The 26172-nt window shown below is 45.4% G+C and overlaps 1 protein-coding gene and 1 pseudogene across 2 annotated transcripts in view; one reads left to right on the forward strand and one right to left on the reverse strand.

Moving 5' to 3' along the window:
* The window catches only part of KIF16B (kinesin family member 16B), a 280446-nt gene extending 263905 nt beyond the window's left edge, over positions 1 to 16541 (reverse strand). For both annotated transcript variants that reach the window (XM_060123762.1, XM_060123761.1), the window contains exon 1: positions 16403 to 16541. In XM_060123762.1, coding sequence (XP_059979745.1) covers positions 16403 to 16449 — 47 coding nt within the window. In that variant the 5' untranslated portion in view covers positions 16450 to 16541. The remainder of the gene's footprint in view (positions 1 to 16402) is intronic.
* Positions 16542 to 18092: 1551 nt separating this feature from the next.
* LOC132506231 (large ribosomal subunit protein uL23-like) overlaps positions 18093 to 26172 on the forward strand; it is a 137432-nt pseudogene continuing 129352 nt past the window's right edge.

The following is a 26172-nucleotide window of genomic DNA, read 5'->3' on the forward strand; positions in this document are numbered from 1 at the left end:
GGCATCCCAGGGTGAGGGCTGGTACAGGCCATGTTCTAAAACACCTACCGGGGTAGGGATAAATTAGGAGTCTGGGATTAACAGACACACACTACCATACATAAAATAGGCAAACAACAAGGACTTACTGTACAGCACAGGGAACTACATTTGGTATCATGTAATAACCTATAATGGAAAGAATCTGAAAAAGTATATCTATATACATAAATGAATCACTTTGCTGTACACCTGAAACTAACACAACATTGTAAATCAACTCTACCTCATAAAAAATTATAAAAATAAATAAAACATCTTTAATTCATTGTATTTTTAAAATCAGAAGGTTTTACATACAAATCTGGGTTTCCGACTTCTCTGGAAGCATCCACAGGAGAGCAGGGCCTGCTCCCCGCTCCTCGCCTGGCTCCCCAAACCTGGGAGCCGAGACACCCTCAGCCCCCCACCTCCCCCCCACCCCAGGAAACCCAGAGACTTCACAGAAGGGACTGTGCCTCTAACAGCAAAGTCCTTTTTGTAAATTACGAACCGGCGGCAAATTTAAAGGCTCTGATCGTGGTTTCTCAAACCTCATGCACTTTCTGCTGGATGTCATTACCTCCCCCAACCCGTGGTGCCTGGACAGGGGACAGAGCCATGGAAATGCTGGCAGAGGCCTCGAAACTAATCAGGCTGACTTTGAACAACATATGATCTCACTCAGCCAGGAGCAAATAGGTTTGATGTGTTCAGGTACTGAGGATTTATTAAAGAAACCACCAGCGAGGGGCTTTCTCTCTCAGGTCCTTCTGTCTTTCTAGTGTGGGCTGCACCCTCCTTAATTCTCACAACTCCCTGACAGTATCTTCAACCCTGCGTGAACTCAAGACACCTTTGGAAGAATGAAGCTGCCCTTCCCCGGAGCTGTAATGCGCATGTAGCATTCTAACTTCTTAATTCCAGAATTCATCCCAGGTGCCTTGAAATTGAATACTCTACCACAATTTACAGGCAGAAATAAGAGCAATCACCTCATCATCAAGCCAGGAGGGCCTGAGGTAAGAAAGCCCTCTGATACCCCCAGGCTTTTTGCAATAAAACAGAGAGAGAGCAAAACAGGTCTGGCCTCATCTCTGCGGCTGGCTGAGCAGGGAGTCCACGCACAATAAAGCAGGCCCCTCCTACGACAGCCACACAGGGCGAAGGAGGTCTCAGGTTGCACCTGGCCAAGACCTACACCTCTAGTTTGGACAGTCATTTCAAAGGCAGAGGGGAGGAGGGGGCGAAAGCCAGCCCCTCCGTAAGGAGTCTCACTGATAACGGGATGACATCAGAGAGCAGTTCTGCTTCTGTTTCACTCGAGGCCTCAGCTCTCAAGTGTCGCCTTCCTGTTCTTTGATGATTAATCGAGCTTTTTCACTTGGCCTCCACTCTGCTGCACACTTCGATGCTGCCTCTGAGCCCCTCACGTTCCGTAGCTCTGCTGTTGGCATTTTCAAAGCTTGACAAACCCACTTCAGCATCTGAAATAGGAGGCTCTCCAACAGGAGTGCAGAGACCTGGCGCCGGGCTTGCCACAAGTCACACAGGGAAGGGACTTGAGAACAGCTGTGTCTGCCTCTGAGGTTAAATGAGTGGATAAAATCACATCACGCTGAAGCCACACAGAGAAAGCAAACTGCTGGTCCCGTTCTAGCAAATGCAACATTAACATACAGCCACAAGGAACTGCTCTCGGCCCTCGTGGGAGGCCTCTGGGCCTCCACGTGCTGTTCCCTCCACGTGCTGTTCCCTCCACCCGCTACACCTGTCCTCCACGGCCGATGCCCATTGCAGGCCCAACTGAGCCGTCTCTCCCTCCAAGGGCCTTCCCCCAACACCCCAAGTCTCAGTGAGACCCCAACATGGGCTTCCACATGCACCACAGGACCTGGTCCCACGGAGGCAAGGTCTGTGCCAGGCTGGTGGTCCACCGTATCCCCAATATGCAGCCCAGTGGCTTTTCATGGTTTGGGGGGCTCTGCAAGATCAAAACTATTTTCATAATGGCACCAGGACATTATTATTTGCCTTTTCACTCTCACTCAAGACGGCCCAGTGAAGTTTTCCAGAGGCTACAAGGTGTGTGACGACGGGTCATTCTGATGGCTGAGGGACTGTGTGCTTGTGTATTCTTCTGTACTAAAAAGAGTCTGTTTTAATTTCTAATGTGGTAAAGATATCAATATAACCCACAAAAACAAAAGCTCTTTGGGGTCAACAATTTTTAAGGAATCCCCAAAACTTTGAGAACTGCTGGTCTAGCACAAGGCCTGGCATACACCCAGCAGAGTTTAAATACTTTATGAATTAATCAATCAATCAATGACAGGCAGATGAAACCTCTATCAATACACTGATGTCTACTTTGTAGTCTGGTATGGACAAAGGATGGAAAAAAGAGGTGCCCAGGGGTCAGTTCACTCTTTCCTGGTTAAGAAGGGAAAGAAACAGATTCCCCAGCTGTTTGGCTGGGTAGTAGGTGGATGGCTAGGTAAGGAGATGAGTGAGTGGGTAGATGGCGGGGGCAGGGGGGATGTATGGGTGGAAGGATGGATAGGTGGATGGATGGGTGGGTATGTGGATAGGTGGATGGATGGATGGATGGATGGATGGATGGATGGATGGATGGATGGATGGATGGATGGATGGATGGATGGATGGGTGGGTGGGTGGGTGGGTGGGTGGGTGGGTGGGTGGACAGGTGGATGGATGGATGGGTGGATGGCTGGTGGCAGAGCAGGTGGGCGGGAAAGTGGGTCCACTCCAACTGCAATGCACTAGCTCCCACCCCTCCACGTTCAGTCACACCTGCTGGCCCCCCAGATCAGCCTGTCAGTCTCACTCCCTGGCTTTCTAACACACAAATTTCATCATGTTACACCCATTTGTAAAATGGTTCCCTTTATCTACAGAATCAGCTTTAAGTTAAATCATTTTAGAGCAGTGGAAAGGAAGAAACAATAATAACGTCCAGACAGCACAACCTCCAGAATCTGGACCTCTCACCTCTCCGCCCCTGTGCTCACCAGCCAGCTGAAATGTCAGCAGTGTCTCAACACTGCAGCTCCCCAATCTCACTCCACAGTTTAGGGCCTCTGGACACTTTCTGCTTAAAATGCCATTGCCCGCCTTGTCTGCCTGGCCAACTCACTGTACAGAGCCCTGCCCTCAGACACAGAATCCTCCAGGATACTCCTCCCAGCCCTGAGAAGGAGCTACACTCAACACCTCTACAGCCACACACCACTGTGCCCTGAACACCCATCGTCACCCACACAACAGGGGACATTCTCTTTGTGGCTACTGCTCCCACGAGATCATGAGCTACTGGAAAGCAGGCATCATGCCCTTGCTCCTCTCTGACCAAAGAAAAAAGCCCAAGAAAAGCTCAACGGCCAGACAGATGCCAAGGTCACCAGGAAAACACCTGCTCTTCACCATGTGAAGCCTAAGCAGACCTCAAAGCTCCATTTCTGCCATAATGTCTACCTGTAGGCTTGAGCTCACGTTGATTTTCCTTTCTCCAAACACATACTGTACTTTATTATTTACACAGAGAACCTAATACTTGGTGACGAGTGGACAAAGTCCACTCATTGCTGAGTTATGTAAGATTCTGCTCCATCGTCACAATATTCATGGGAAATCCGAAGAGGTACAACACAAAATTATAAGTTACCACTGATTGTGCCTACTCTGTGCAAGCACTTCACAGCCATTAATTCCTTAAGCCATTAAAATAACCTTACAAATAAGGTAATATTGTCCCCATTATACAGATGAGGAAAGAAGAGACCAGAAGACTAAAGTATCCTTTAGAAAACCATGTAGGTAGTTCGTGGCAATGCCAGGATGCAACCCTGGGACCACCTGATTTACCTACCCTTCAACACCCATGCCTCTCTCGCACCTTCACTGAGCACTGTGTGAAAGTTTGGGATCATGGGGCAGTGAAAGCTCTGTCTTGCTAATTTAATCCAGCCACAGTTCAAAGGTATGCCCTCCAAGGAAAAGCTCACACACAAAAAAAATCAGTTTCTCTTACACAGACAGCACTTACTGTCTGCTGAATGAGGGTATGAATGAATAAGAAATGGCAAATCAATAACTAAAAGCACGGTCCAAAGGCTAAAGAAAGATGGTAGAGAAAATAAATGGGATTTATCCAGGACTGATTATCAACAGCTGTCTCTCAAAAGTCAGAGTAGAATAAAAGGAGGAGGGGAAAAGATGGTAAAAGCAGAAACAACCACAAGATCCTCTGACTTTTTAAAATCAAAAGAGAGAGGAATTCCAGCCAAGATCAAATTAGAGACAATCAAATCAGTTTCAGAGCACTTATGTTCCAGGAAAGAAAGAATAAATTCCTTTCACTGGTCCTTTAATTCATTTATTACTCATCAGAAAGAACAGAAAACCTGAAAGCTGTTTGTTAGTAGAATGTACAGGCTAAGTTAACACTTAGGTTATAGGAAATAAGGTTCTCTCGGGGAAAAGCCCCATCAGGGATTAAAGGTCCCCACCTGTCCTTTGCATTGACATGGGGAACAATTAATCCAACCAAGGTGTTAACAGCTCAAACAACCAAGGATACCAGGAGGCAAAATTCCTCAGTCCTTTGAGTGGACAGAGGTACTGGGGTGGTGGGCGGGGCAGTTACCTATTCTCATCCTTAATATATCAGTATAGTCAAAGTTGACCCTAAGAACAAGAAAAGCTAAATTAAAAAGGAGATATTTTACAAGACAACTAAATGCCTTGTGTCATCTTGGACTGAATCTTGGACCAGAGAAAAAGACACTATTGGGCAACTTGGGAAATCTGGATGAATCAGATCAGTGGATAATACTGTATCAATGTTACTTGCCTGGTGTTTAATTATACTACAGCTGTATAAGGTGAAAGCTACACGAGAACTCTGCACTATTTCTGCAACTTTCTGTACTTATTTCAAAATGAAAATTTTTTTAAAAAGAAGAAAAACATCTCAATTGGATCATCCTATATGAGCACCAGCCCAGGACTCCTGACATTTTTCTCACAGTTAGTTGCCCTTCTATCTGATCAAGCAGAGATAGCTCCTATAAAAACACTAACTTTACGAAAAGAAAGCCAACAGACCAAAACCCAATATTTTTAAAAGCTTTATCTCTGCAACTTGTTTCACTTCCGAGCTAGCCTCCATCACCTTGAATCAGTTTTTCTGGAAAGCTCCCTGGGGAACTTGAAGTCCCACTTAGAGGGAACTCACGAAGTGGTTTACCTGTGCCCCAAGCTGAGTCACTTGTGATGGCTTAGACTCTGTTTAATAAATCCTGAAAATAAGAATCAGTAGGTGCACTCACTCAGGCAAGAGACCACGACACCATGAAGCCACGAGAGTTTAAGAGAGCAAGCTCCTGATACTGGGTATCCCATGGTGGACTCAGAATCCTAGACTCTTTGAAGTTGAAAATTCTCATTCTAAGCTTTATTATCCTCTTGGGATCATAAGCCCCACCCTTCACCCCCAGCTTCCAAGAGGAAAGAGGACTGACTTTCTAACAGCATCCTAATTTCAATGTTCCCTCATGTAGAAAAATCACATTTTACCAAGTTCTGCTCTGAATAATAGATTCACTACACTAGTGTTTTCAAACCGCCGATCATAAATTAGTGGATAAAGACCATCTTTTTTTTTTTTTAATGAAATAGTAGAGAGTAGAAACATCAGCATGCATTGGGCTGATAAAGGTCTTACTGCAGATGTTTTAAATGCATAGTCCTGTACAATCGTCACCAACCTTCCAAAGTACAAATGTCCTTCATTTTAAATGTGATTAATCCTTTTTCACTAAGTCAGAGGGGAAAAAAAAGTTTTAAATGAATCTTATATTCACAATAACTTTTATTAGAAAATCTGAAATGTGTTCCCACGGGCAAAAAATAAATACTGTTGCAAACTGAAGTCAAAAACTTTTCCTGCAAAGTATTTCCCTCAGATATGTATTAATTACAAAGAGGAAAAAATATAACAACACAGCGGAGAAACCCAGCAGACACCACCTTGACCAAGGGACTGACGTGGACATCACCAGTAATGAGACATAGTGGCATCATGACCCCCCCATGATAGGAAATGAAGGGCACTTATGTGGCTTTCTTGCCAAAACTGCATAACTTCAGTTTAATAATGACAAACCGTGGGAGAAACCCAAACTGAGGGACATTCTACAAAATAACTGACTGGCACTCTTCTGAGACTTAGAAACTGTCACTGACCAGAAGAGATTAAGAAGACATGGCAACTATATCCAATGTGGGATCCTGCACCGGCTCCTGGGACAGAAGAAGGACTTTCTCAGGAAAACCATGTCCAGTTACCAGGGCTGCACCATGCTGATGCGTTGGTCCTGACAACTGCACCTTGGTTACGTAAGACGCTGATGTTAGGGGAAGCTGAGTGAAGCATATATGGGAACTTTACTATATAATTATTTCAAGTTAAAAAAAAAATCCTTTTCTAAAGGAACAAGTGTGTTCTGTCCCATAAACTATATATCATTGAAACATAGTGTTTAACCTCCAATTCTCTAACCTTAAGAGATAAACATAACACGTATTTGATGTGTAATTTGTGTATAATTAACTTAATACACAGGGAAAGCCTGAAGCTGTCCTTTCCCCAGGCTCTTCCTCAGCTCTCTTCTACCTCCCCAGCCTAATACCCAACAGGAGGATCATCAAAATTCCCTTCTGCTCACGGGAGCAATGTGAGGCATCCCTCGGACGCTGGGCTTCGGATCCCGGATTCCTTGTAAGCATCCACATACTGAAAGACTGGGGAGGAGATGACAGTTATTAATGCAACAAATATCTTCTGAGTACCTGTCTCTGCCAGGCACAGTTCTAGGCCCTAGGGAAACAGACAAACCCAACAAGGTTACCAGCTCTCACGGAGTTTATGGGCAAGAAGCAGAGAGACAAGAAACAAGAAAACAAAAATCCTTTCACATGCATACACATGCCCATGCACGTGTGCACACGCGCACACAAACTCAATAATGGTAAATGCTGTGAAGCCAGGAGACCAATGCAATGTGATAAAGGCTTCTCAGAAGAAGTGACATTTGAGCGGGGACCTGATCTTTCTCTGATCCCCAGTTTCTTCATCTATAAAATGAAGCTAAAAATATTCACCCCTGTGGGATTGTTGTCAAGAATTGAATTAGATAATGATGGCATAAGACTTAACAGAATTCCTAGTGAGTGGCTAGAAATAGTCACTGGGGACAAAAATTACTCGTCGGGGCTTCCCTGGTGGCGCAGTGGCTGAGAGTCCACCTGCCGATGCAGGCGACGCGGGTTCGTGCCCCGGTCCGGGAAGATCCCACATGCCGCGGGGCGGCTGGGCCCGTGAGCCATGGCCGCTGAGCCTGCGCGTCCGGAGCCTGTGCTCTGCAATGGGAGAGGCCACAGCAGTCAGAGGCCCGTGTACCGCAAAAAAAAAAAAAAAAAAAAAAATTACTTGTCAACACCATTACGGTGAAAGCACTTTCTCAGTTGACTTTAAATTCTACACATCCCATTGAAATTGCTCCAAGTGTCTATGAGTAGATTGCTGATCACAGAAACAGTTATTTCCCCTCCACTGGGCAGCAACAATGAATAATGAATATACTTGGAAATGGACAGAGCAGGAAACACACATGCTCAGCCCAGAGTGGGCGAGAGTGAAGGAAAGCTCCAGGCCCTGCCAGCAGTCGTGCCTGATGTGAGTCACTGGGCCGAATCCAAGGGAACAATGACAACCTTCCCAGGAAGGACTTCTCCATCACGGAAATCAGCCAGAGGCTTCAACCTGGGGAAGGGCCTGGGCGTGGTGGGGCACTGTCACATCTCCCCCAGGCCGTGTAAGTCTAGCCGTAATGTATGTCGTTTCATAAAACAGGCCTCAGCAAGACTGCATCCCAATTCCAGGACCCACAAAAATAGAAAAAGCTATTGAAATAATTTAGGAAGTTGATCATGAAATGAGAATGTGTAGGTTAAATCAGCTCAGACCAGAGTGCTATCTACGTACTGCACAACTGGACATTTCTAAATAACCTCTGACACACACACACACACACACACACACACAAACTTCTCTGCCAGGCCCAGGTTTGCAATGCCCAGGTGAGGGCTGGGGTCTGAGCACCTCACACAATCAGTAAAGGAGATTAGATTTTATTACAGGAGCCAAACTGCACAGGTGAACAGGGGTGAGCTCTCTCCTTCCTTTAATCTCTCCGTTAACTGGAAGGGCAGCGACAGGTGCCACCTCCTGGCCCCCACCGCCAGCCTTCCGCCCCCAACCCCACTAGCATCCCCTCCCACCCCTCAACTAAAACAGTTCCCTCCAGAGACAGGAGCCAATCACCTCCCCAGCCAGCTGGGCTCGGACCTCGACCTGCAGCACCTCCGATGCTGGTGACCCCCTCTCCTCTCCCTTGATGACCAGGACGTTCACTCTCCTGCTTTTCTCCCTTCCTGTCTCCATTGCCTGGCCCTTAAGTGTAGTTGTCAGTAACAGGTGATTATAAAAAATAATAGCAGCTCTGATTTGTTGAAAGGATATTACATGCCTGGAAGTATGCTAAACACTCTCTCCATATACACCCTTCCATCTAATCCCCTCAACAACTTATGCACTATCATTTTACAGCTGCGGCTCTCACATGCTGTGGCATCCGTAGCCTTTACAACTCTTAAACATAACTGAAGAGCCTAAAGAGCTTTTATTAATGTTGATATACCCATTTATAGTTACCATATTAGAAATGAAAACTGAGACATGTTTGACACAATGCACTGCACACAGACTCATGACGTCATCACACATCATGTAGCTTCTCGAAAACTCCACAGTACCCTCGTGAGAGATGAGAGTAAAAACAGCAAATATCTTACTATGGGTGTGAAAACAGTTCTGACTTTGTAAACCCCCTAAAATAGGCTCAGTGAGTCCTTGTTTACAAAAGAAGAAACTGAGCCCAGGAGCAAAACCAACCTGCCCAGGTCACTCGGCCAGCTACTGACAGCTCGGTCTTAACCCAGGTCATGCAGTTCTGCTATCCCACCCCTTCTTTCTTTACCATGGTCCTCCTCAGAGACAACATTCACTGCCACCACAGCCGCTACCACCTTCAAGCAACCCACCTCCAAATGTGCACCTGCAGAGCTGATAACTCACCTGAGTTCCTACTTTCTGCAGCCCCTCCAGCATCCGGAACCAACTCAAATGACCACCATGGCCCTCACCCCGACAGGCTCATCCCACATCCTGACCTTGGCAAAGGTCATTCGTCCACTTAATAGGGCCCCAAGCCTCTCAGTCATCTGACTCTTCGCCTCTCTATGTCCTACTGATTGGTCTTCAGAATGTCTCTTGCAAACGTAAAAGACAGGATATAAGATAGTTATACATTATGCTGCTACACAAACAGGAAAAAAAGACTGGATTTAAATGCACCAAAACTTTAGGAGGGGTCATCTCTGGATCCGTGGAATTATGAGCGATTTTCAATTTGATTTCTTTGGTACACTTTTCATCAGACGTTTTTTACAAGCATACATTATTTTCACAATCAGAAAACACCGTGAAGGTTTTTTCAGGGTTTTGTTTGTAAGTTTCATCCTTTGACTCCTCCTTTCCTGTTACTTACATGGCCAGCCTGGTCCAGAATCCCATCCCTACCGGTCATACTCCAGTTCTCTGAATGGTCTGCCGGGCACTGGCCTCTGCCCAATCTAAAGGACATCTGAGGTCTCAGGGTCTTGCACCCCAGAATATGGCAGGAAAGTCAGTGGGATAATAGTGCATAAAAGGCACTTAGCACAGCACTTGGGAAACAGTCAATCAATGTTCACTGTTGCTGGAATGCTGGTATTATTTCCCTACACTGCTATATTTCTGAAAAGCCATCAGCAGCTCCCAGTGCCTAATAATAGTAGCCAATATTTATAGAGCCCTTACTCTGGGGCCCAATACTGTTAGCAAGGGTTACTTCATTCAGTCATCATCTCAGCCCCACAAGGGGGGTCCTGAGAAGATCTCCATCTTACAGGTGAAGAAACTGAAGCACAGAACACCTGAGTAAAGTGCCAAGACCCAGAGCTAGGAAGGTGCAGAGCCGGGATTCAAACCCAGGTCAGGCTTACTGTCCAGGAGAACTTTCCACGAGGATGGACATGATCTTATCTGCCTTGTTCCACGAGGATGGACATGATCTTATCTGCCTTGTTCAATATGTAGCTACGGAGCATTTGAAATGTGACTTGTGCAACTAAGTAACTACATTTTACATTTTATTGAACAGTTAATTTAAGTAGCTGCATGCCGCCAAGGGCCAGCACAGGACTGCAGTATAAAAGCCCAAACTCCCAAGCTTAACAAAGAAATGTCCTCACAACACCCTGCCCACCGACCTCTCAACTAATCCTTACACAAAGCTCCAGTGAGTCCAAGATCCCGGGTAACTGTACTCGGTGCCACCTGCCAGCCATCCCCACCCTCCTCTTATCTGAGTCTTCTGTACAATGGAGGGGCTTTAGAAATGAGAGTAAGAGAGACTTCAGCTCCAACTCGGACTCCACCGCCACCTAGCTGTGTGACCTCAGGTCTCTGAGCCCCTCATCTGCAGAATGCGGCCACTGTGCTAACTTCCAAAGATCACCAGGCAAGCACTTCACAGACGCTCCCTAAATGGTGGCTGGTTACACCCCTGCTTCGGGGCTCAACTCAAACCCCACCCTCTCATCCAAGGGACCCTGGGAAGCCCCGGAGACCTCTTCCTCCAGCTTCCAGAATCCCCTCACAGATTCTGTGTTATCTGCGTGTGTGGTGTGCCTGTGTCTCTCCTCTGCCGCCAGCCCAGCCGTCCCCTGAGGCCGAGGGCTTCTGTCATCAGTGAGCCTGGGGACAAGTCACCAAGCAAAGGGCTCTGGAGGGAAGTGGAGCTGGCTCAGCCGCACTTTATTATCTCAGGGGTCTCCGTTTCCCGTCTGTAAAATGGGGTGAAAAGACCTCCATCAGTGAGCTGGTGTGAGGGGGAAAGGAAGTTGCCAAGGTGAAGAAATGAGCACGGTGCCTGGTGCATGGTACCATCTCGACAGACACCACCCACCCTTAACACGAGAGACTGGCGTCATCACAGACCCAAGAGGCTACCACTGAGCTATTTTCCCCAACACTCCTGCTCTTAAAATGGGAAAACTTCAGTAGAGGCTAAAGACATCAACCCCAGTCAAACTACCACTGGCGTTTTTTTCTTTTGTTTTTAACTTGATTGACATGACAGCAAATTCTACCTGAGAGGCTGATCCGGAAGAGAAGCTGAGAACCCTCACAGATAGAAGGCCTGGGGCGGACCTGCCTTATAAGACGAGAAAGTACATTATAACGCTAACATCTGGCCTGTTGCCAGCACTCAGCAAATTTTTTCTTTTTGGTAAAACATTTTTTAAATATGTGTTATGGAATAAAGGTAGCATCATTAAATTCTAAAAGTAACAGTAATAATAACAGCCAATCTTGGGGCTTCCCTGGTGGCGCAGTGGTTAAGAATCCGCCTGCCAATGCAGGGGGCACGGGTCCGATCCCTGGTCCGGGAAGATCCCACATGCCGCAGAGCGGCTAGGCCTGTGAGCCATGGCCGCTGGGCCTGCACGTCCAGAGCCTGTGCTCCGCAACGGGAGAGGCCACAACAGTGAGAGGCCCGCGTACCGCAAAAAAAAAAAAAGAAAAAAAAGAAAAAAGCCATAAGGTAGTGTTGAGGTTCAGGATGGGCCACCCCAAAATGCACCTCCACGGCATATTAATTGTTTTAAAGTTTCTTAAGAAACGGCCAATCCAACAGGGTCACTCTCACCCTCCTTTCTATTTCCCTGAGAGCAGGAGAATCAATCTCCCATGTGAAGGGCACACTCCCTGCATCTGGAGGTAGAAGGACACCCTTACAGTCAAAAATAGGGAATTCGGAGCCTTGTTATTTCTTTAATTTACTACCCCAAGCCCAAACTCTGTTTAGGCTCTTCAATAATTGGGCACACAAAACCTAAGTTTCTTTGTCCTGCCAATTCCTTACAAATTTGTTTCTTTTTCTCCTGTTAAATCTTGGGTCAATTTTATTATTAGTCTAGCCACAAGAACTCAAGAGAGCGGTAGAGGGAGAAATTTCCTCCTCTCGGACAGTAGTAAAAACAAATTCATCACATCTTGTCCTTAATCAAGCACTGGGTGTTTCTTGCAAGGAGGACTGGTGACCGCAACAGGCTCCTCCTCAGAGTCAGTATTTCACCACACTGCCCCATCCTTCAACAGTCTGGCTGCAACGGCCAACCTCACCTCCCTATCACTCCAGGCCTTGCCTTCGGGCTGGTTGCTTCCTCTTTGCCTTCAGCGCCTGTACTCTTATTTACAATAGCCAAGACATGGAAACAACTTAACTGTCCATCAACAGATGAATGGATAAAGAAGACGTGACAATATATACATGTGTGTGTATATATATATATATATATGAATATTATTCAGCAATGAAAAAGGAAATCCTGCCATTTGCAACAGCAAGGATGAATCTTAAGGGTATTATGCTAAGTGAAAGAAGTCAGAGAAAGAGAAATACTGTATAGATCGCCTTTATATGTTGAATCTTAAAAAAAAGAAGCAACAAAAAACAAAATAAACAAAAAAATAACTTAGAAAAAGAAAACAGATTTCTGGTTACCCAAGACAGGGGGTAGGGAATGGGGGAATTGGATGAAGGGGGCCAAAAGGTACAAACTTCCAGCCATAAAATAAATAAGTCATCATGTACAACATGATGACTATAGTTAACACCGTTGGATAGTATATTCGAAAGCTGTTAAGAAAGTAAATCCCAAGAGTTCTCATCACAGGGGAAAAAAACATTTTTTTCTTTTCCTTTTTTTTTTGGAAAACTACATGAGATGATGGATGTTAACTAACCTTATCGTGGTAATCATTTCACAACATATACAAGTCAAGTCCTTCTGCTCTACACCTGACACACAGAGCGATGCGTCAATTACATCTCAATCAAACTGGGGGAGAATATTTTTAACAACTTCCTTCAATCCTCCCAGACAACCAGCTGAAAATTCTTTCTCCAGTGCCAGTGACTTTTTAGATAACTTTTTAAAATTACATACACAAGTTTTCAATTATTAATTATAACACCACCAATGAGCAAAGTAAAAACTCAAACAGTAAAAGGAAAAAACCAAAAAAGAAGCCATCTATCTTCACCGGACAGACTCTTCATCAGCTCTCCTCCCCAGAGTTACCACTGCCAGGCTTCTTATGAATCACTCTATACAGGTATGGCCGTGTGTGTGCCTCTATGTACATATTTTTTAACACACACATTCACACAACTCTACTGTAGTGAGTGTGTATGTGGATATCTTGCTTTTCTCACTTAATCCCCTATCTTGGAACTCTTAAGATCAACACATTCTTTTTTAAGTACTACAAAGCATTCTACCAAATGAACAGGCAATAATTTAACAAATCCTCCATCACTGTACATTTAGATCATTTATGATTTCTTTGTTGTTGTTCCAATGATGATGCAGAAACATCCTTACACATACTTCTTCGTAGGTAGGAATATAATCCATAAAATAAAATCTTAGGAATGAAATTCCTCAACCAAAGAGTTTTATAAACCTCTAATCTGTACAGCTACTGTCAAATTTCCCAGCATGGAAGTCTCAGAGGTCTTGATCCTCTATGACTCCATCACCAACACTCAATGTTCAGTTAATATTCACCAATCTCACTAGTGAAAAATGGTTTCTTATGGCCATTATAACTTGGAAGTCTTTCCTTATGAGTTAGGCCAAGTACTTTTGGTTGGCCAATTGTATATGTCTTTCTATTTCACTCCCAACTTCCAGATCACTGTCTCCCCGTGAAACTGCTCTTTGGAAGGCTACCAATGCTCTTGTCTCCAAGACCAAGGACCTCATCTTACTGGCATCCTCAGAGCACCATCTTGGCAACATCTGACAATAACCACCACCACCTCCTTTGGGAGACCTTTCTCCTTTCCCGCCATGACCATTTGCTGTGCTGGTTCTCCTCCATGAGCTGCAAGCCAGTCTTCTCCCTGGAATCCTAAAGAGAAGCATATCCCAGTGTCCAATCCCTGAATCCCTTTTCTTCTGACTGTAAACATTTTCTTTTCTTAAAATCTACTGAATATCTGTGCTTTATGCATAAAAGTAAGATTTTCTCCTGCTGAGAAATTCCCTCCTCACTGTAACATTCTTAAACTGTCATCCACGTGCAAAAGATTTCCAAATGTCAATCCTCAGATCACCTGAGACCCATGTTTCTTACAGTCTACTGAACACCAGCAAAGAGACGGATGTCCTTCCCACACGTCGGACAGTGAACAGGGTCAACACCTGGGACAGCACTCATCCTGTGCTAGATGCTGTCCTTGTACTTGACACTTACTGCGTCTCCTATAACTTTCAAACCCAAGAGAGAACGCACCCCCCTGACCGTCCACCTTCCCCAAACCTCTTCTACCTCCTTGAGCATCAGACCTCAGTTAATGGTTCTGTGTTCTTCCCCTTTCCCCTCCTTCTCACCCAATGAACTGCCAAATCCCATCAATTCTGCCAGCAGACTGTCTCCGCGGATCTTTCCAGGCTTCCCATCTCCACCTATGGCCAGACTACTGCTTCCTTACCTCTTGCCCTAATCCTGATGCCACCACAAGAGTTCTCTGCTGAGAGCACAGACATCATCACATCCATCTATCTGACCAAAGCACGTGGCTTTTGGACATGTTTCCTGTCTTCTCTCCACATACCTGGGCTTCAGGTCTCCACTGTCAAGGCACGCACCAGTAGCACCCCTCCCAACCCACCCAGGGTTTTATGAGAGTCCCACTAGTCTGCAGTCCCTCCCTCACCAGAAAGACATTCAGCAGACCTCATTTACCTTGTCCCACAGACAGCACCCAGGACAATGCCCGTGCATTTGGTAGGCGGCACTTAATAATTGCTTTCTAAAGCTACTCAATACAATCTCGTAGCATGCGCTCCAAAACTTCTTTATTTCAAAGAAGGAAAGGAACTTCGATATACATGTAAATCCAAAATAAAGAACAATCTTTCAAAAACATCTAAATGACTCTGGGGTCCATTTGTCTTGTAGGACTGAATATACATAGAAACCTACGTATTTTCTTAGGACTTACAAAAAAGTCAAACTCCTTCCCTAAAAAGCTTTAGAGATAACTTAAAAATCACAAAAGCACTGGTCTCCAATAGTTATAAACCAGAATAATGACTCCCTATCTGCCAACAGAAAAACAGATTCAGATGAGCCAAAGAAGGCTCCGGCAATCTCTTGATTTTATGATCTTCTGATGACCTCCAAAGTTGATACAAAGAAAGTAGCAAAGGCCATATGGTAAGTCAAATGTCCACCTTGATTGAGAAGCCAGTAAAAACAAATGGCCTTGTGTGAACTGCTCCTATCAATTGGGAAGGACACATCCCATTTAGATCTACTTCATTCTTTAAAGTTCTTTAAACCAATTTAAAAAGCTAACTCTTGTAAAAACTGATTATAAAGTAGTCACCGAAAAGCAAACTATTCCTCAGTGAACGCAAAGTCAAATCATTCTGAAAAGCATTACTTCGTAGAAACATACAAGATTAAATTCTAAATGTGTTTATAATTCCCCCCCAGCTGTTAACTGTTTAGGTTCCCCCCCAGCATATTTCAAACACGTGTACTTAAGTGTCCTTGATTTTTTTTTTCCAGGAAACTAAAGTTTTTAAAGTTTTGCCATCCACTCTTTAACCTTATGTTAAGAACTGCTAAACTACTGATTAGAAGTTAGGGTTCAAGTTCAGGGAACTGAAATCACTTCTTAAGAGTTGAAAAAAGTAACACTGATAACAGTTAGAGAACTTCTGAGTTGGCATAACTGGGGGGACTTCTCCTAACAGCTCTGGTGCCCTCATGACCACGCTCATGGATTTACACCCTCGTGAAACTGTTCCCTTGATGCTTTTTAAAGAGAGAAGAAGCAAACTTCTTCAAATTAATGGGACCTGGAAGAGTTAACAGGAATCTCCTCCGTGGCCTCGTGAACTCTCTACCCCCCAGGGCCCCTCCAGGGCAGTGTGAAAGGAACAGCAAAGCTTCAAGTGGTCCAGGCCCCCAGAGGCCACAGCCAGGGCCCAGTGGGCCGGAGACCGGCTCTTGACACTTAAGTCCAGGCTGGCCTTAGAGGGGAGCTGGAGACCAACTTCCTCCGGGTGGGGACGCCTCAGGGGCCCGCCTGCGCCCCGCCCTCCTACTCACCTGCGATTCATGGGCCGGACCCTCACGGCCACCTTGACCGATGCCATTGCTCATCGCGGCCCGGACCACGCGGGTTCCCACCTGCCCAGCGTCCCGCGGCTGCCGGCGGCTCTCGACACTTGGCCCGCGGCTCCCGCCCACTTCCCCCTCTGCCCCCGCCCCTCCGCTCCCGGCCGGACCCGGCGGCCCGCGGCGGCCCCACCTGCCCTGCCACTGAGCATGCCCAGAGCGGCTCCTGCCCGCGTGATCCGCGCCCCGGGCTTTGGCGGCGCCCGGGAGGCGCGGAGGGGCGGGGCCGGGTTGCCTGGGCGGGGCCTGGAGCACGGAGGGGCGGGGACAGGATGCCCGGGCGCCGCCGCCTGAGGTCGACAAATCTAGGCAGATCAAGTGGCCTGGGAGCGGGGATGGAGTCATTTCAGGGAAGCTTAAAACCCAACCTCATTCCTTTAAAAACTGGGGAGGAGGAAAACGAGGAGTTCACAGTAATTTAGGGCCAGCGCAAGGACCCCAATCCTGGGGTCAGATTACCAAAAACAGTTTTTCGGCCCTTAACAAGGACCTGGCTTTACCCCACTGTACAGGTGTTAGCTCATGCAATTTACGGAGCAAGAAACTGAAGCACAGAGATTATCACAGCTTGATAGTGGGCAGCTCCTCAGGTCCTCTCTGCTACTCTAAGGCTGTCCGAGCGCGTGTGCTCTGGACGCCTAAATTCAGGGATACAGAGAAATGAAAATAAAAAGGGTACTGGAGGTTTTAAATGTGGGCGAGAATGGCTATATTGGCTGAAATCAGATCTTAATTGGACTTTTTTCGCACTTATGTTACAGTTTAGTAGTTTTAAACTTAAAGGAGTTTGGGGTGGGGACGACCCTCTCCTCCAGGCCTAGGGTTTCTGGGAGAAGCGAGGTCCGACCCTGTTTCTTGTCGGGAGGCCCCGTCCCCGCCGCCCTCTCCCGGGAAATGCATATTCATTCATTCAGTTCATCAAGCATGAATGCATTCGGGCATTCTTTCACACACACCCAGTGGCCCACCTGTTAACTGCGGGCCACATTAACCAAGGCATCAGCTCTGCCTTCCTCCTGCTGCCCCATTCTGGGCCGCTTAGCCCACCCACCCCACGCTTCCTGCCTCGGTTCCCACAGCTGCCCCCCACCTCGGGTGGGGGCAGGAAGGCCCACTGAAGGCAGTGCCCTCTCCCCGCCGGTATTTCACGCCCCCAAGGGCAACCAGGAGCTGCTGGCAGCGTCCCTAGTTCTAAGGAAGGCGGCCCGACTGGGTCGGAGGGGCTACTCCCCCAGCAAGCCAAGCTATAATGGAGGCCGCAAGAAGTGGAGGCTGGGCTCCTGGGTTTGAGCCTCAGCTCCAACACTAGCTTTGGGAGGCGTCCAGTCTGCATTACTGGGCATCTCTGAGGCTTTTGCTTTATCTACAAAACAGGAACAACTCCTTGGAGTTGGTTCATGCTTTAAGTGAAATGATGTCTGCAAACATGTAACCCACTCAGACAAGGAATCGTCGCATCAGCTTCCCTAGAACCCCGAGGCTGGCCGGAAATCAGCAACCACGTGTTTCTAGAGCCGGGAGAACCCTGGCTTCTCCCCCTTGGGGGGCGCGGAGCTGGGTGCGGATGTGACCACCGGGCTACGGGGAAATCAGGCGCGCCGGATTCCGGAGCGGCCCGGGCATGCGCGGTAGCGGCGGGAGGATTAAAGACGCCGTTAAGGAGCTTGCGCGACGCCCCAGCTGCCCGGCAGGGGCGGGCCCCGCCTTATATGGGAGCTGCGCCGGGACAAACTCCGCGGGTGCCCTTCCCGGAGGATGCGGCCCGACATCGCGGTGAGCCACCGTCACCCCTGTTCACGACCACTCTATCCGGGTCGGCGGCCTCAGCGCACAGAACGTGAGAGGGCCCCAGAGCCGGCAAAGCCAGCCCAATTCTTAAAGACAGCAAATTACACAAACTTTGTAGGAAGAGTTCTAGTTTTGCTCATTAAAGCGATTTTCTGTGTCTGGGGCTTTATTGGTTGGTAGTTTGGAATGTTTCAGCATTCATTCATTCATTCATTCATTTTTCCAACATCCTATACTTGCCTATGAGCCCTCTGTCCCTTCGTGACTTTGCCATTTGACAAAACGGACCATCGCAGTCCTGCAGACACTTTGGTCCCACCTACCACTCCTGGAGCTTTTGAATTTGAGGCAGTAAGTCTGCAACTCACGCCGGGCAGGGCGGAACAGAGACTTGGCCAGAGAATATTTTTAACCGAGAGTGAAAGAAGTCTCTGAAAGGGCAGATTAATTACAAGGTAGAGAGTTGGCTAGTCTTCTCAAACGTTAATGTGCATGCTTCCAAGTACTTTGCAAACGTTAACGCTTATACAAATCACCTGGGGAATCTTGTGAACTTGCAGATTCTGATTGGGCAGTTCTGGGGTGAAACCTGAGATGCTGCATTTCCAACAAACTCCCGGGATTGTGGTTGCAGCCGGCTGCGACCCACACGTAGAGGAGCGAGGGGTTAGTGATCTCAAAAGAGTGTGGAAGCTTTGAAATACTGATAGTGGAAAACAGTCACGTGTCTCCATCTGAGATCCAAGGGGTCAGTGGAAAAATTCAGGGGTCCACATCAGTTGTGTATCCCGGCCTAACAGCCCCAAATTTAGCGGCTTAAAAGAAAGACCACTTATTATTTCTCACGGTTCTGTGAGGTTCTGTGAGGTTCGGTTAACCTGGGCTAACGGGGCTAGGGGCTGGAGGTTGGACTCAATTGGGATTACTGGGAAGCCTGTGCTTCGTCCTCTTTCTCATCCTCAAAAAGGTTAGACCGGGTTTCTTAGTTGGGTAAAGAAGCCTTCCAGGAGGGCACACCCAGTGGCTCTGTTGAAGCTCAGTTTGCTGATTTCCCATTGGTCAAAGGCAGCAGGCCCCACATGGGTGTGGCAGGCGGCGCCCACCAGGAAGGAGCAGGTATTCATGGGAGCCACTAAAGTTACAAATCTGACAGAAGGTCCATGAACTTGGATGAGAGGGAAAAAAAAACTTACATCTGTAACATAAAATATATTAACTTTAGTAATACCAGAGATTTTGACACCTCTAGAAATTAAAGATATTTTCCTGTTAAATTATAATTGTTGCAGCTTTCTAAAATTGTTAAAAATCATTGTTACTTTGAAATCATGGTAGACATTAGACTGACAGTAAATCTTGTAATTTAATATAACCATGTGTTACTCTATCACAAATTTATTTTTCTTATATCTTGCTCACTGTATTTCATTATAATTGATTTTCCTTCCCAACCCATGTATTTTATTTTATGCATTTAATAACGTTATTCTGAAAATGTTGCTTTCACCTGACAACCAAAAGGGTCCAGGGCACAAGAGCATTTAAGAAACTACAATTTGGACATTCATTTGGGTGAATGAAGGGCATTTCTATTTTCCAAGAAAAGATTGAATGGTGATGGAAGGAAGAAAAGATTCTGAGATCTAGGTTAAAACCCAAATAGTATTAAATGAGAATGGAGTATTAATCCCATCACCATTAAGGCCTGTGTGTGTGTGTGTGTGTGTTGGTTTAAATTTGTTTGCTTGTTTTGATGTAGCTTATTTGGGTCTTATCTGGGGCTCATTTATTGTTGAATTTTTTTCCTGATGTTTAGGAATCTCATTGCTGCCAAATAGTTGTGAGTGATTTAAACTCCCTGAGACTTAGCTCCTTCATTTCAAAGTGAGAAAGCACTGAAATAGAATGTTCACTCCACCTCAAAATATTTGAATCATCTTGAAATACCATTATCAGAAAAAATACCATATTCCTATCAGCTATATGTACAGTTATATATTTTTCCTCCAACCCCTAAGGAATAAAGTTGATTTACACTCTCACAAGTACGACTTTTAAAAACCTTGATAAACAGCAGACTGGCACTCTTAAATTGGAACAAAGAATATACTGACATCTCAAAAACCCATCTGTTTTCCTACGTGCAAGTACTGACCTCAAGCATTACATCACACAGTACACTTATTATCTTCATGTGGGAGTACCTTATGTCATAGGACTTAAGTTGAATTTCAGAGGTATGCAGCGAGCCAATAAACTAAGTATTCTGGTTTTCAAACAAATGCATAATCACATCAGAGACAGAAATCATAGACAGCCGATCCAAGCACAAAACAATTTTCACGTTCTAAGTCATAAAATTTTAAAGTAAATTTAGGATCTCCTAAAATACTAAATATTAAAAACAAAGGTAACTTGAAAAAGTGTACTTTGGAGCCCGAGAGAGAAACCTGAACTCCAAAGTAACAATAAAGATAATCATGAAAGTCATACATGGTAATTTGCCACAAAGCTATAGGCAGGTAACTATGAGTGGCAGCTTTCTTTTACAGCAGAAGTGAATGAAGAAATCACAGCAGATTCAATTTAATAGAAGCTATCACCCTAAATCACAGTCATTTTATATACCAAAAGACAGAAGAAGGATTGTTTTCAATTGCTTTTAACTAGACCTATGGTCACAAAGAGTTCAGAATAGATGGACTTTATCGAGTCTGTGGAAGCATTTCAACTTCTTCAGAATGAGAAACCACATTTAGTTGGAGGGATGGGGAAAAGTTTCACAGATGAATTAGTTGTGGAGACAAGCCTTGCAGGAGGGATGGCATTTGAACCTCAAGATGGATGAGGAGCCGACTTTTGAGGCAAAGAAATGCCTTGAACAAGTATTCCGAGATGGGAAAGCAAGGGTCCTGCCACAGGAATAGTGAGGAAGTCTCTTTACCTAAAGCAGTGTTGGAGGTTTAAAGATAGTGATACATTCTCCCCACCTGTTCTTGTACTTGGCACTTTGCAGTGACCTTCCATCAGGGATGGAGGCTGTTTCTCCACCTGTTTAATATGGCCAGCCTTGTTACTTGCTTTGTCCCATCGAATGCAGCAGAATTAACTTTGTTACTTCCAACCTAGGCTTCAAAAGGCCTTACGTGCTTTCACTCTCACTCCAGGGATCTTGCTGCTGTCATATGGAAGCAAGCTCAGGCTAGCCTGCTGAATGATGGCATGACCAGTCAAACCCAGTGCCACAGCCAATAGCCAACCAACCACCAGACACGGGAGTGGGGCCACCTTGCACCAGCCAGCCCCTGCCAATTCAAGAGCTGATCACAGCCTTATGAGAGCAGCCCAGAACAACAGAGCCTGTCCAGACCAGAAGAACCACCAAGCTGACCTGTAGGCAGAAGGGGATCAGAATATGCCACCCCAAAATATGCCACTGTGGCATGAGAATTATTGTACTCTGAAGGCAATTAAAAAGAAACCAACACAGAAAGAGCTCTTTGCCCTTCGCCATAAATTTCCCTTTGTGAATGTGCTCTCCTCTCCCCCATACCAAGAGAAGAATAACCCTTATTACTAGAGACAGAAAGTCAGCAAACCCTCACTAAACAAATCTTTATCTTCCATTCCTTTCCCCCATATATTTATCTTCCCACAATTTATAACCACTAGAAGACCAGAACCCTTTTCTTTTGTGTAGTGACCTCTCCACGATGTATCGCACTTTGTTAAAATAATAAGCTCCCAGCCCTAACTGCTTTCGGGAGTTTTCATTCCTTTTCTGTGATGCCCTCCGTGTGCGTACAATATAAACGCTTTTTCTGTTAATTTTTATTTTGTCAGTTTAATTTGCACACCCCAGGTTATCAGCTTAAGAGGGTAGAGGAAAAGGGTCTTTTTCCTTGCTGACAAGATTCATTAGCACTGGGCTTCCCTGGTGGCTCAGTGGTTGAGAGCCCGCCTGCTGATGCAGGGGACACGGGTTCGTGCCCCGGTCCGGGAAGATCCCACATGCCGCGGAGAGGCTGGGCCCGTGGGCCATGGCCGCTGAGCCTGTGTGTCCGGAGCCTGTTCTCCGCAACGGGAGAGGCCACAACAGTGAGAGGCCCACGCACCGCAAAAAAAAAAAAAAAAAAGATTCATTAGCACTAAACCAATGGTTGTTGGTTAAGCCATTTGGTTTAGGGTATGTGTGTGTAATTGCTTGCATCCAAATACATCCTATCTTATCTAATGAGAAAGGTTTTGGATGGATAGGACCATTCAGGAGCCTTGTTAATCATGTAGAAATATGAGTGACATAAAAAATACCTCTGAGCTGGGGCCCTAATCAAGGGCCTTTGGAGTTGTTGTTTGAAGCTGAAAGTCTTTAGGTTCATTTCTTACATTACACATGAGGAGATCAAGGCTCAGACAGGCAACATGACTGCGGACACCACTTTCCCCATTGCCCACTCCCTCAGGGAACTTAAGTCAATGAAGCCGATTCATGGAAGAATGGTTGCTCTCTGAACACATTGTCAGCATTCCCGCCGCCATACTGTGCGCGAGCAGAAATGCCATCTCCTCTCCTCCTCTCCTGGGTCCAATTCTCCCTTTGAATTTTACCGTCCCCAGTCTTCCCCCACTGCACCATCTCAGGGCAATTGCTCCCTCTTCCGAATGCTTTGTAACACGGTCAGCACCACTCACTTGTTACTCACTGGAGAACTTTCAACCTTGGTTCTCTGTGTCGCTCTTCCAATCCAATTATAAATCCTTGAAGGGTAAAGAGCAGATCTTATAGTTGTCTGTAATTCCAGTAGTGCCAGATTGTCATATGTTAACATTGACACTTAGCAAAACCGATAAACTCATTACACTGTTCTGTTTCTGTAGATGGCCAGTATATAAATATGAATTTCTATGTGATGATTCTTTGGCCCATTTTTGTCCTTTTCTGTTCCTCTAACCAGGTCATAACATAAAGGTTATGCCGTCTGTTACTGTCAAGCTTAATTAAGCCCATTATAATTCATTAACCCCTGTGCTTGCTTTGTAATTAACATTGATTAACACAAACAAGTACAAAATAGGCCATCAGCACTTTCCAGAAGTGCTGATGACAATTATATTGGTAATTCAATATAGTATAGAAGATGATGGGATAGTAATATGCACTCTCTTCACATAAGGAGACAAATATGCTACCACGCAAATCTAACCTAGAAACAAAACAGTTTGTTCATTGGGTTCACCTGATTAAACCTTCACCCTGTGAACCCACCTATGACGGTTGAAACCTTGGGTAGAACTGCTGAACGCACAGATCCAAGTAACTCACTTCATTGCATCACTGGACCAAAAGAGGGAAGCGTTTCAAAGCCAACAGAAGGATGGCAGAGTGACCAGTCACAGCAAAGCAGCCCCAAGGTTCATGACAGACAATTTGAGGCCAAGATCACATAAGCCCTGGATAAGTCCAGGGCTTGATAGAAGCAGGTTGAAGTTTCATGACAATAAGCGTCCAGCGACATTGCATCCGAAAAGCTCTGAGTGACTAATTACTTGAAAATAAACTATCTGACTATCCAGAATATAAAATACAAACAAAACAAAACAAAACAAACAAACAAACAAAAAACCCTGTATTCTAATATATCCAAGGCTGTGTTTAAGTTCCCTTTCTCTCTGATCTCAGAGGTCAGGGATGTATTCTTGGCATCCAGGTTAAGAGGAAGCCACCACGCTTACCTGTGACTCTGGTCAACAGCCAGTGGTGCTGGGCAGAGTTGAACTTTTGCATATTTGTAGGAATAAAGTTAGGCTGTTTAGGAGCTGCAGCAGTTTTTGTTCTGTACAAAATAAGTAACTGGGACTCTGCCCCACTGCCCTCCAGGGAAGGATTATCAGAACTGAAACCATCCAAATCAATGGGCCCTGTGCAGATGACTTCATAAGGGGGCCATGGAGTTCTTATAGCTCTGTTACTGCTGTGGAAATCATTCAAACCCTAAAAGGGGTGTTAGTCCAAAATAAGGTGTTTCAAAGTCGTTACTGAAAGAGTTGTAATGTTCATGAATATCCCTGAGACACCATGACTTCTGTATACATGTGTGGCTCATCGAGAAAAAAAACCTGCCTGATGAAAAAACATGGAGAATTTGCTGAAGTTCATATAGCTTCTAAATATGGAAACTGGAGTCTGAACCCAAATGTGTGTGTCCTCAGAGCTGGGCTTTCTCTTTTTTTACCCCTCCTCCCCAGCAGAGGATGTGTTGGAGAAAGTGCTAGAAATGGAAAAGCAGCTGTCAGAAGCAGAATTCAATAGAGAGAAAAGCCACAAACACACGTTGATACAAAGGGTCAGCCTTAAGCAAGACAGTGACATTGGTGACGTTTGTCCTGGTGTCCACAACCTTCCTGCCCGCTATTATCAGACATCATATTTGGGGTCTTATATCCATGCCAACAGGGTTGTATAGAGTCATTTAATCCCCACCTCCCTCTCTCTTTCTCTCCTAACTATGTTAAAAAAAGAGAGAGAGAGAGACAACGGACCCAAAATGGAGTCACTTGTGCTAAGTCCCGTGTCACCAAACCGAGATTTAAAACCTAACTTAAGGGACTTCCCTGGTGGTCCAGTGGGTAAGACTCCATGCTCCCAATGCAGGGGGCTCAGGTTCGATCCCTAGTCGGGGAACTAGATCCCACATGCCGCAACTAAGAAGCCCGTGTGCCCCAACTAAAGATACCGCGTGCTGTAACGAAGATCCAGCGTGCCATAACTAAGACCCTTTGCAGCCAAAATAAATAGATAAATAGTTAAAAAAAAAAAAAAAGCTAACTTAATCACAGTTTCAGCCTCCCCCAGGAATGGAATCTTAAACCAATCCATCTGGAATTACTGGTCAGCACTGGTGAGGTAATCTGCTTGATAGACCCCTGAGGTCCCCTAAAATAAGGTGACCTTGCCACAAACAATCAGCTCTTTGCTAGTATAACTTCCTCATCATGACCCCTTTTACCTATAAAGCCTTCCATTTTGTACGGCTCTCTGGAGCTCCTTCCTTTCCACTAGAAGGGATGCTGCCCGTTCATGAATTGTTGAATAAAGCCTATAAGATCTTTATAATTTACTCGGTTAATTTTGTTTTTTAACAACTATGACACTTTTTTCTTCTTCATTCATTTTTTAAAATAAGATATAAAATACATTCAGTGGGGTATGTAAAGTATACAAATCTTAAGTGTACAGCTCAATGAATTGTTTCATGCATGTACACCCATGTAACCCCCATGCAGATGAGATTCAGAACACTTGGTGGCATCCCAGAAACCCCCGTCAAGCTACAGGCTTTTTATTTGAAAGTCAGGTTTAGTGAGGTATCATTCTCATACAGTAGTATTTTCCCCTTTTTGTAGGCAGTTCTATGAGTCTTGAAAATGCATATTGTTGTGTGGCTACCAATAAAATCAAGACATAGAACTGTACCATCACTCTCTGCCCCCACAAAAAAAAAAACTTCCCCTCTGCACCTTTGTAGCAAATTCCTCCCTCCTTCTCCAACTCCTGGCAACCACTAATCTGTATTCTGTCCCTATAGTTTATCTTTTCTAGAATGTCTTATAAATGGATCATACAGCATGAGTCTGACTTCTTTCACTGAGCATAATACATTTGAGATTCATCCATATCGTTGCGTGTATCAGTAGTTGCTCCCTTTTTATTCCTGAGTAGTACTTAATTATACCACATTCCGTACAGCCATTCATCAGTTAAAGGACACTTGGGTTGTTTCCAGTTTTTTGACAATTATGAATAAACGTTCACATACAGGGTTTTGTGTGAATCTAAGTTTTCATTTCTTTCAGGTAAACACCCAGGAAGTGTATTTCTTGGTCTATGCTAAGTACATGTTGAACTTTATTAC

Source organism: Lagenorhynchus albirostris, chromosome 15 (genome assembly GCF_949774975.1).
Source record: "Lagenorhynchus albirostris chromosome 15, mLagAlb1.1, whole genome shotgun sequence".
Taxonomy (NCBI): Eukaryota; Metazoa; Chordata; class Mammalia; order Artiodactyla; family Delphinidae; genus Lagenorhynchus; species Lagenorhynchus albirostris.